An 11,480-nucleotide genomic window follows, 5' to 3' on the forward strand; every position below is an offset into this window, starting at 1 on the left:
AAAAGGTCTGAAAACTTTGAAGGTTTTTGACATAGAAGGAGTCAGAATTAGACTAAATACTGCAACTCCTGGAATTACTGGCACCCCTGGTAAAGATGTTTAAAATGCTTTCTGATAAATTTATCTTTGATTGCAGTTGTATGATCACACTTTGAAAAACTTTAAAAAAATCTAACCTTGAGTTTGAGTGTGTTTATTCCCTTGGGAAAATGCCATGTTAAGAAAAACATTTTCTTATTTTAACAAAACCCCTGGTCTTCCACTAATTGGCTTACTTGCTGTTAATATCCCTTTTACCAGTAGGACAGCCCTTAATAAGGGTGGAGAATGAGTCCAGAGTCCTCTTTAATGCGCTCCTTTTCAGCTCCCCTCACAGGTTTTCTACAGGTTTCAGGTCTGCAGACTGAGGTCCAAAGGAGGAAGGTTGATTTTTTTTTTTGTCTGTCGAAACATTTCTGTGTTTATTTGATTAGATGTTAGATTTTTGTCCAGCTGTAAGACTATTTAATGACCCATTTTCACTTTTTCTGAAGATTCTGGCAGATGTTTATGTTAAAAAAAAAGAATTAAGTACCAGTATTTCATTCAGAGTTCACGATGCCATGCACTATTAACACATAATCATTTTTCCACATATCCATCCTTAACTTTTCCAGCCTTGTTCATCTGAGCTCCTGTTATTGCTTTTTAATTGTTGATCTCACTGATCTGGGAAGGTTTGGGTTAGAAGATATTTTTTTGGAGCTAGTGCCAGACTTATAAAGAAAACAAATGTTAAATGGACTGAATATGCTATATATATTCCTTTTCAAGTCACTCAAAGCGCTGTACACTATAGCCACATTCACCCAGTCACACACATTCAAACTTCTATCAGTGTGCAAGTTCAGGTTAAGTGCCTTGCCCAGAGGCACATCGACATGTGGCAGGAGGAAGCTGGAAACGAACACACAATATTCAGCCACTGCTCTTCCCACTGAGCCATATACACCTCTGTGTTCTTGCCTTTCTCCGTTTGAAGAGTGGCTAAGAGGATCAGGCCTCTGTATTGCGTCATACTTAAACCCCAGAGAAACAGAAAGTCATTAATTACTAATTAAAAGACCCAGACACTCTGATCAACTTTAATTTAGGTTTAATAAAACGATTCTTCAGTAGTTTACAGGAATTGTTAGTCAACTTTAGCTTTAGAGGTAATGATAAAGTTGTAAACCTTAACTAAAAGAAATAGAATGCAATAAACATTTTTTAAGATGATTAAGGGTCTGTGAGGTTGTAAAGAGAAGTAAGGTGATCCTTTTTCAAGCTGTCAGGAGAAATGAAAAGGGCAACCTACAGTAATACTAAGTCTGGGACAGATTCCAGTTGGTTTTAGTAGTCAAATAACAGACATTGTGTCTTCAGAGCAGGATTCAAACTGTTCTTGATGTGAAATTGTCTGCTTGCTCTTACAGTGGCACCGCACAACCACCACCCAGGAGACGGATGGCTTCCAAGTGAAGAGACCGGGAGATGTGAGCGTGCGCTGCACCCTGCTGCTGATGCTGGACTACCAGGTGAGGCGCCACACCATCATTGAACGCTCCGCACAAATTAAACTCATGTTAACAACGTTTTAGACTCCTGACATTTACCCCTGAGCTTGTAGTGGGTGTCAAATATGTACAGGATGGTAGATCTGATACGAATGATCTAAACATGGATTGTTTGTTTTAATCACAATGTTTCTACAGCCACCCCAGTTTAAGCTGGACCTCCGCCTGGCGCGCCTGCTCGGCATCCACACTCAGACTCGTTCCTGCATCATTCAGGCCCTCTGGCAGTACGTGAAGACCAACAAGCTGCAGGACTCGCATGACAAAGAGTACATCAACTGTGACAAGTACTTCCAACAGGTACGCAAAATCACAGCAAATTAGACATTTGAGGCGCTAAAAACAGCAGCACGAACTGGGCGGCTTTACCAAAACAAAGAACAAATAAAGACAGAGTGAGGATTTTAAATTACTGTAGCTTGCTGAATGAGACATTTTAGGAAAATGGAAGATCAAATAAATTTTTAAAATCTGAGTCCAAAGACATGGATCAAGTATCTATGGTTGGGATAACCAGGGACATCAGAGACTACGGGACTTTGATTTCAAGGTAAAGACAGTACCTTTATCAATATTTGGACAATTTTAGGAATAAAACTTCTCAATTTAAGGTTTAAACATTTACCGGTAGATGAGATATTCCAGGGTTCCTAAACATTTTTACATGAGAAATTTATATTCCAACATACTTCATATTTCTACATTTTCAGTGCTTTTTAACCCATTTTTAGGATTTTTAATAGAAAAGTTCACCATGAATTTATAGCGGATGGATGGATGGATGGATGGATGGATGGATGGATGGATGGATGGATGGATGGATGGATGGATGGATGGATGGATGGATGGCAGACAGATAGACAGATACAATTAGTAGAAACCAGGGTACAGAATAAAGTTTTGAAATCTATGTATTTTTCCATACTATTTTATTTTTACACACTTTTCCACACCTCCTCTAGTTTATCTGATCATTGAAATATCAAGATCCAATACATATGCAAGAAGGTTTCTCACAGCTCCATTAAAAATAAACTAAATTGCACCTCCCTGTTTTCACAAATGGTTGAATGATAGGTTGTCTTGTTTATACATTGAAGAGATACGATATAAACTGGCAGACAATCACGGCAAGTTTGTGAAGATTGTCTTCCAAATCTTTTTATGCACTACACTAAAAAGAGGACTCAACCTGATGCTGTGTAGCATTAAACTTTATATAGTTTAACTCATCCAGCTGGTTTGTTGCATGGGGGCTAATCTGCCATGTTTGCTTATCTAACCTGGCAGTTGTTTAATTTATTTAGTTTTTATTTTCTTTATTAATTTATTGTTTGTGTTTCCTTATGTTTCTGTGGTTCTAAGAGAAAATGTTATAAAAAAAAAAAGGAAAATGATAATTTATTGCTCTGATTTGCCAAGCAAATGTGCTGCCCTTTTGGAGCTTAAAAAACTGAGAAAAGATGGAGTAGAGGTCAGAACAGACCTATGGTCTAAGGGGTCAGAAGAACCTGAGGAAACCATCTTGCTTAAAATGAAAAGGCCAGCATCTGTGATGGTGTGGGAGCACATTAGTGAAGTGGGAAACCAGCTCATCTGTGAATGCTGCCTAAATACTAAGTGAAGAACAGGTTTTAAAGAAACATTTAAATTAGTAATCTATGAACAGCTGTTTCCCTGGAGTATAAATAAAAAATGACTCAAAGCTGCTCTGCTAAATGGGAAAGACAAAAGAACACGTGGTTCTGTGTTATTAACACAAAAGACGACTGTTAAAACCCTGATAAAGATATGTAAACGCTTTCAAAGAATTCTTTTTCATTGCTGCAGTTTAATTTTGGGAAAAATCTCAATTTAAATGTAGAATGAAGAATTGTTTTTTTTTTTTTTTGTCCTCACTGATAACTTCTAAAAAAAAAAAAGAAGCATAGCCACAGCACTAGTGGTCTTTATTTTTGTTATTTTTCCAAAGTAAGATGTTGGGAGGACAAAGGGAAGGTCTCCGGGGTCGGGACTCAAACCTGGTATGGCTGCGTCGAGGACCGAGGCGTCCGTATATGGGTCGTACGCTCTACTGCTACGCCAAGCGTTGAGTCTAGAAAGCTTGTTTTGCCACCACTCACAGTGAGGAGGTAAAAACAAATCACCAAGGCTCACTGCAGAAGAACTGCAGCAAAGAGGGGCAGCTTGGGCTTATTTAGTCTCTATAACAACCATTAGATGCCATCGTTTTCTGTCCTACCATCATAAACATAAACATGTTGATTTCGCTGAACTCTACTAGTGCTTCAACTGGTGTGAAACAGGATGAATACGTAGGAAAGAACCTAATGCCCACTGGTAAGCACAGTGGAGGATCTGTGATGCTGTGGGCCAGTTTATTTTCCAAAGGCCAACGGAAACTTATTATAAACTTCCTGAATTTTCTGAAATATTTAAAGAAACATCTGGTGGCCAGAGAACTGTAAACTGGGTCTTTCAGATTGAAGCATAATGGATTGTTCTTTAAAGGGTATTTTCTGAAGGTCGCTGTCCTCCTCCTCTTTAGATTTTTGATTGTCCTCGCCTGAAGTTCTCTGAGATTCCTCAGCGCCTCACTAACCTCCTCCTACCACCTGACCCGATCGTCATCAACCATGTGATCAGGTGCGGACTCTCTCTTTGCCACAAATACAGATCAAAACAAAGATACACTCAGTTGCGATTCAAAAACAATGGTAATTTCCATAGAAGAAAACAAGTGTTGTATTTCTTAATTGGACTTATTGAAATCCCTCCCTGCTTTGCGCCACCTTTGTTTCATTTTGGTTCACTTGTTGTTCAACAAATTCTCCCACCCTGGCTTTCCTCTCAGTGTGGACCCCAACGACCAGAAGAAGACGGCCTGCTACGACATCGACGTGGAGGTGGAAGACCCCCTCAAGAGCCAGATGAGCAGCTTCCTCCTCTCCACCGCCAACCAGCAGGAAATCGCCTCCCTCGACAACAAGGTGAATACCTTTGAGTCTTTGGTGACACCCGTCGTCGTCCCTGAAGAAATGTGGGATTAACATCATTGGGTTGTAACATTTAACCTTACTGCATATTAAGGCTGTCAACGGCAAAATGTCTTTCTTTACCTGTATATCTTTGAACTTTTCTAACTCATGTCGATGCACCGAATGATCTGAAAATAAGGGACAACAGTAATTATAGTAGAAATCTTTCTATATATAAACACAAACGAACAAGTATTGCAGATTTTTTAAATCAGTGATGGAAGCAGGATTGTATTACTCTACTAAATCCTTGCATCAAAGAATGCTGTGAATAAGCATTTACATCTTTAGACATTTCTCTTTTTTTGCTTTTTTGTCTAAATATTCTCTGATCACAAAACAGACAAAGATAACCTGATTAATTACAAGAAGTTATTTTCAAATATTGATTCATTTATAAAGTGAAAATAGCTAATCCAAACCACACCAACCCTATTGGAAGATGACATTGTCTCTTTTTTAAATCATCAACTAACTGTGATTAAACTTATTTTTTGGTTCAACTTCACTAACTATACAGAAGCCTGCTCACAGCCTGACCTGCAGAATTAAGATATCACTCAAATAGAACCTGCCTGACACCACAAAGAAGGCTAAAAGACCTCAAAGAGTAACACATTATGCGCCAGTCAAAAGAAAATCAAGCACAGGTGAAAAACAATGCCATTTATATCTGTCTGGAAAGAGACATTTTTAAGCCTTTATCCACAAATAAGGAATACATGGAACAGTGCTGAACCTTCCCAGGAGAGGCTGACCTACAAAAATTACTCAGAGAGCTCATCAACGACTCATCCAGGAGGTCACAAAAGATCCCAGAACAATATCTAAATCATTGCAGCCCTAATTCTCCTCAGTTAAGGTCAATGTTCATGATTCAGCAGCAAGAAAGGGGCACCAAAAAGGTACAAAAAAAACATCTTGATGGTTCCCAAGACTTTTGGGAAAACATTCTATTGATGAATGACGAGACACGAATGGACTTTTTTTGGAAGGGTTGTGTCCCGTTATATCTATCGTAAAAATAACATGCAGTCAAACGTGGTGGTGTGATGGTCTGGCAATGCTTTGCTGTTGCAGGACCTTGACGACTTGCCGTAAACCATAAATTCTGCTTTCTACCAGAACAATACTGAAGGAGAATGTCCGGTCATCAGTTTATGACCTTTAGCTCAAGCTAATTTGGGGTATGCAGCAGGGCAATGATTCAAAGCACACCAGCAAGACCACCTCTGAATGGCTCAAAAATGTGTCAAAATGAAGGTTTTCAAGTGGCCTGGTCAAAGGTGGACTTAAATCCAATTGAGATGCTGACATGACTTTTTAACTGGTGTTAATGTGCGAAAGCCTTCCAAAGTGGCTGAATTAAAACAACTCTGCAAAGAAGAGTGGACCCATAATTCATCTGCAGTGATGGAAAAGACTCACTGCCAGGAACTTTAATGCTTCCCTGCAGTTATTGCTGCCAATGGTGGCACAAACAGTGATTAGATTTAGGGGGCAAATACTTTTTGTAGGGAACTGTACAAATAAAAACCCCACATTCAAGGCATTTTTCCAGATAACTTGGAAAGTGATATGTTGCTTGGAAACAAAATATGTGAGGTCTTTGGATAACTCCAGAAATTAGATGTGTGAGACAAAAATAGTCGATAAAAGCTGGAAGATTTTTGAGCCAACTTTTAAATCAGCTCCATTTTATTAGTATAAAAAAATGATTCTGCTTGTTTTATTTTATCTAAGTTTCTTTGCATAATCATTATTTCTGAAAGGTTTCTTTTTTATGTTCAGTCCATATCTGTTCATTCTGTTTTATTTTGAAAACCTGGCACTGGTTACTTCATTATGTGTACTTGCTGTTTCTGCCTGTCTTGATTCTGTTACTGTTTATAACTCATCTGTTGTTCATCTGTGAAGTAGTTACTCAGCAGAGACCCTGTCTGGTAAATCATAAAGCTGCTTCACTGCAGACATCTTCTGATGAAAAGGATCGGAGAAGCTCTGCTGGTTTCATGAGGGCTCCGGTCCACTTAGGGGTAGTACTGCTTTTCAGCAAATCCAAAGAAAAGCACCCTTTGTAGACATTTGAATGTAAATATGCTGATGATGTACTGATTGTTATGTCAAATGCCAAATCCTCTTCACGCCATGCTTTGTGGTTGCTACTCAGCTGGGTTGCCTTGAGGTTTTACATTTAATCTGCACATTTCTGTTTATTTTTCAATTTCAAAGTATGTAAACATTTCAAAGAAATGTTTAAACTCTACATGTCTTGCACCTCCATTTATAGTTTGCTTGCAACTTTGATCTATATATTTAGTCACATGACATGAATTTTGGCCATTGATGTGTCAGGAAATTGATGAACAAATTAACTGAATGCTAAAAAAGTAGTAGCTGTTATTAATGTGGTGTTTTCTGTCTCAGTTTTGTGATATTATTATCAATATTATTTTAAAAAGGCTCAAGTAAGACTTCTCCATCACATGACTAGCTTGATATTGAAAGCTAATTTCTAACCAACATGGGGAGTCTTGGAAGGTCAGAAGCAGTGAAGGATGTTTGATATGGCTGCTCACGTTCCTCATTGTTCCTGGGTGAACTCTTCTGCTGTCACTAGCAAAGCCTCAGAGGTTTTAATCTGATTTTCTGTCTTTTGAACTTCAAGATCCATGAGACCATCGAGTCCATCAACCAACTGAAGATCCAACGGGACTTCATGCTCAGCTTCTCCAGAGATCCCAAAGGCTACATCCAAGACTGGCTCAAGTCCCAAAGCAGAGATCTCAAGGTTCAGTAGTTCTTCATGTGCACAGACACACAGTCTGCGTTCCTGCTCAGTCTGGCAGAAACAAGAACGCTGAGGAGTTAGATTTTTCCATGCATCAGTTTGTCTTTGTCCATCCATCCATCCGTGAATCCATCCATCCATCCATCCATGTGCCTCTGGAACAACATGGAGTTATGACATGTTGGTTCCTCAAACTAAATGTACCTTTTTGTTACAAACTTGCATTTGTCAAGAGATTAAAAAAAAAACACAATATGAAATATCATGATATTAATTATTGTAGGTAAACCCAGAAGTAATTAGTCACAAGACATCTCATTATTGATGCTTCTGCTTTAGAATGCATTCAGAAATGCTTTTGATATAAAAGTTACCAAAGCTCAGGTAGATGATAGTTTTATAGTTCGCCATTATCTGAGACGTTACCTGCAGGATGTAAACGACAAACATTTTCCTGCATTCTGCTGCAGTTAATGACTGACGTGGTGGGGAACCCAGAGGAGGAGAGGAGAGCGGCATTTTACCATGAACCCTGGTCCCAGGAGGCTGTTAGCCGTTACTTCTACTGCAAGGTGAAGAAAGCCCATCTGGACATCTTTTATAAGATCTCTGCTTCTTCTTGTTCTAACTCAATGTTCTCCTGACAGATCCAGCAGAAGAGACAGGAGCTGGAACAGGCCTTAGCAGTCCGCAACACCTAAAAGCAGAAGGCCCTCCTGAAGTTCTGCTCTGGATTTTAAAGCTGTGTGTGGGTTTGGTTTTATGCAAGCGTGTGTAAGGTCATTAGTTTAACTGAACCTTAAAGAAGTCCACATTCAGTTTCTCAACAGAGTTTTGAAGCTAAATAGGACTCAGTAGAGGTTTTCCAGACCCAGATATGAATGCACTTCATTCATGTTTTAAAAGACCATGAAGTAATCAACGTTAACAGCACTGTTGGCCCACAGAGGCTCGGCTTTGTAAATATATCCCACGAAAACTGTCAACCAGCTGCTCACACACCTCCATGTTTGTGCTCTGGATGAGTTTGAATACGCACATCATTTGTTTTATTTGTCTTCCTTTGAGTCCTATTTTTTAAGAGTTACTTATTAACACCAGCAAAATATGAGATTAGGGTTTTCTGGGCTACTGCAGATTATAAAACATGCCGTGTTGGTTGCATTCATTCTTAGTTTACGGTTCTCCACCAAGTCTAGTTTGGCAGAGAAGAAGAGACTGAAAAACTCAAGTATTCTCACGCTACTGTCAGTTTTTACAGCTCAGGCCAGACGTTTACATGCACTCATCCCTGTCACAAATATCATATTAACTTTGGTCCTTAATGAATGGTTTAAATATTTTTTTGTCCAGGTTAAACTGATTGCTTAGCAAACAACTCTAATGATTTTTTTTTTTTTAAATGGGTGCAGAACTTTGAATTTATTACAAATTTCGCTGATTCAAGGGTCAAAACTATACATACAGGCTCAAATATATATATTGTACATACATGACCCTGAGAACCATCAACAAGGTTCTGGCATATTTCTAGCTGGATATTTAACAGGGTTTCTTGGCAAACTTAGCTGTGGTCATTGAAAGCAGTTGGTTTCCTGGACAGGTGGGGCTATTTCGGAAGCTTAATGTTAGACTGTTGTAACCAAAACCAGCTCTTGATGTGTGTCCCGTTGCAGCGCCCAACTATGTCTTAACATCTAGATGGTGATTCAGGGTGAAGTTCAGGAATTTGGAAGTAGTTCTACTTTCATTTTCAACTCATTTTGTGCAATGCCCCTGTACCTCAAGCAAGGAAGGAGTCCCACAGCATGATGCTAACATCACCATGCTTGGCAGTTATTAGTGTTCTTACATATAAAGTCCTAGCCCTGACTCCAAACATTCTTCTGCCCATTTTCGCAAATTACACATCATTTGTCTTATGTGGCCAGGTGCAAATTTCAGGTGTGGATTTTGGAGCAGATGGTGAAAAAAGAGGAATACCTGCTTCACTGTGGACAGGATTATTGCTGTTTCCCGTTTATGGCAGTCCTGAGCCTTGTTGAGTTCTTTGATTGTTCCTGAAGATCCTTAATAATTTCCTTTCATCTTAGAGGAGCAGTTTGGGTCAGCTGGGACACAACTGGGTGCTCCAACAGGACAGTAATCCCAAACACACACACTCAAAACTAGTTTAGGAAGGTAAATAGTTTCTGGAATGGCCCCAGACGTCAAACATACTGACACTTTGTAGACTATGCTTATACTTGAATGGGGTCAGTACCAGGATACCAGACTGTTCAAACTGACCATTTCAGGTAAGATGAGTGGTCAAAAATACAGCCAGAATTGATCGAGAAGCTTCTGAAAGCTTCTTTAGTTAGTGGGTGTGTATGTATACATTTGAGCCTTTTCAGGATCAATTCGAACGTGTGCACAGAATCTTCTTGTTTTTCAAAATCATTAAAGGTGTACTTTGAATAATCTGTTAATCTTTGGGAATAAAAGACTAATGAATAATTAAAAGCCTAAAATGAATGAAATTCCTGCCCATGATGACTTTATATAAACTTCTGACCAGAACAGTAATTGCATTTTAATGAAGGAAAACAAGTCGTGACGATCGTATTTCTGTCTTCATTTAATCACCACACTGGGGGAAAAAATACTTTTACATGTCGGGCTTCATCGAAAGATCTGTCGCTCGCTCACTTGTTTTGGGTGTTTTAAAGGTTGATGTTCTGAAGGTTTTACCAAAGGATGCAACAAGAAGAAGAGAACAAAAAAAAAAAAACTGGACAAAAACACAGATATGTGTTTAAAAACAACTGAGCAGTATTAACAATAAGTCCAGGTCTGTTGCATTTTGTTCGTTTTTACATTTCTTTTGTATTATACAAGTAAAAAAGAGTACTGAAGGTTTGTTTTGTATAGATGTGAATGTAAATATGTTTTTGTGACCTGTAGAGGGCCGGCTGTACAGTCCACATTTATATTGGGTTTTGGGGGAAGCTACATGTTGCAGTATGGGAGCTCCATTGGTTTTCAATTAGTCGGGCAGGAATGTTAGTGTCCTTCTATGTGCTAGGTCCATTTTTAGGGTGGTTCATTTTAGGTCCATCCCGTCTTATCGTGGGAGCTGCAACAAAGAGTGACCATCTCAGTAGCTGTAACAGAATATAATCAGCACCAATCTCATTTTACACCTTTTTTAATGACTTGTATGTATATGTTGTACTGTCGATTAGATGATTTGGTTTTTTTTGTTTTTTTTGACTGAAACCCCTTCAGGAGGTGGATTTACGGGGTGGGTATTTTGCACTGTGCTGTAAACTCTTTGTCGGGACTCTCTTTATCATGGGTGAGGCCCTGTTTATTATCCCAGCGTACACAAAAATCGATCTCAGAGAGACCTATGCATGCTCCATGAACATGGATCAATACATCTGATGAGGCAGTCCGTGTAAATATTAAGTCTGCATAGATGTGTATGTAGCCAAGGCAGGACTCGGCACGTTTGCCGAGATGCCTACTGGAAACTTGTTTTTGCCAAAAAAAAAATAACTTGTCCTACCAGCAACTAACTGTAGGTGTGACTTTACTGAGCTGTATGTTTTCATTACTGGGGCTAAGTTATATTCACTGCACTCTGTAGGTAGCTGTAGGTAGTAAATCAGTCCTGTGTCTCACCTGGAATGTGTGTATGTTTTTGTTTTTTGGCATGTCCAGGACATTTGTAATGTCACTGAATCATTAACCCCCTCTTGTGGAGGACACCTAGAGCTGCAACTCCTCTACATCTGAATCACTACTGTATTAGTCTGTCACTAAAAAACCTTTCCATACTGTTGCATGTGGGTCCGAGGAGTGGGAGCTACTCTTTCTTTGTTTACACTGAGAGTCACCGACAGGAGGAGGATAACAATAATAATAATAATAATAATATACAATAATGCTGTTTATCTCTGAAGAGTTTCATGATCATGTTCTAGAGAAAACAAAGGGGAATACAGCTGTGACATTGTGAGACAGGCTGGATGTAAATAAAGAAGCGCTTGCCAAAGTTTGTAAATGACA

General features: G+C 39.0%; 1 protein-coding gene across 5 annotated transcripts in view; it reads left to right on the forward strand.

Annotated features, from left to right (window-relative positions):
• The window catches only part of smarcd3b (SWI/SNF related, matrix associated, actin dependent regulator of chromatin, subfamily d, member 3b), a 59,763-nt gene extending 48,283 nt beyond the window's left edge, over positions 1 to 11,480 (forward strand). For all 5 annotated transcript variants that reach the window (XM_047350364.1, XM_047350363.1, XM_047350362.1 and 2 more), the window contains 7 exons: positions 1,455 to 1,556; positions 1,734 to 1,895; positions 4,144 to 4,241; positions 4,450 to 4,585; positions 7,302 to 7,424; positions 7,895 to 7,996; positions 8,072 to 11,480. In XM_047350364.1, the coding sequence (XP_047206320.1) occupies positions 1,455 to 1,556; positions 1,734 to 1,895; positions 4,144 to 4,241; positions 4,450 to 4,585; positions 7,302 to 7,424; positions 7,895 to 7,996; positions 8,072 to 8,125 (777 nt within the window). In that variant the 3' untranslated portion in view covers positions 8,126 to 11,480. The remainder of the gene's footprint in view (positions 1 to 1,454; positions 1,557 to 1,733; positions 1,896 to 4,143; positions 4,242 to 4,449; positions 4,586 to 7,301; positions 7,425 to 7,894; positions 7,997 to 8,071) is intronic.

Source organism: Girardinichthys multiradiatus, chromosome 21, assembly GCF_021462225.1.
Source record: "Girardinichthys multiradiatus isolate DD_20200921_A chromosome 21, DD_fGirMul_XY1, whole genome shotgun sequence".
Classification (NCBI taxonomy): domain Eukaryota; kingdom Metazoa; phylum Chordata; class Actinopteri; order Cyprinodontiformes; family Goodeidae; genus Girardinichthys; species Girardinichthys multiradiatus.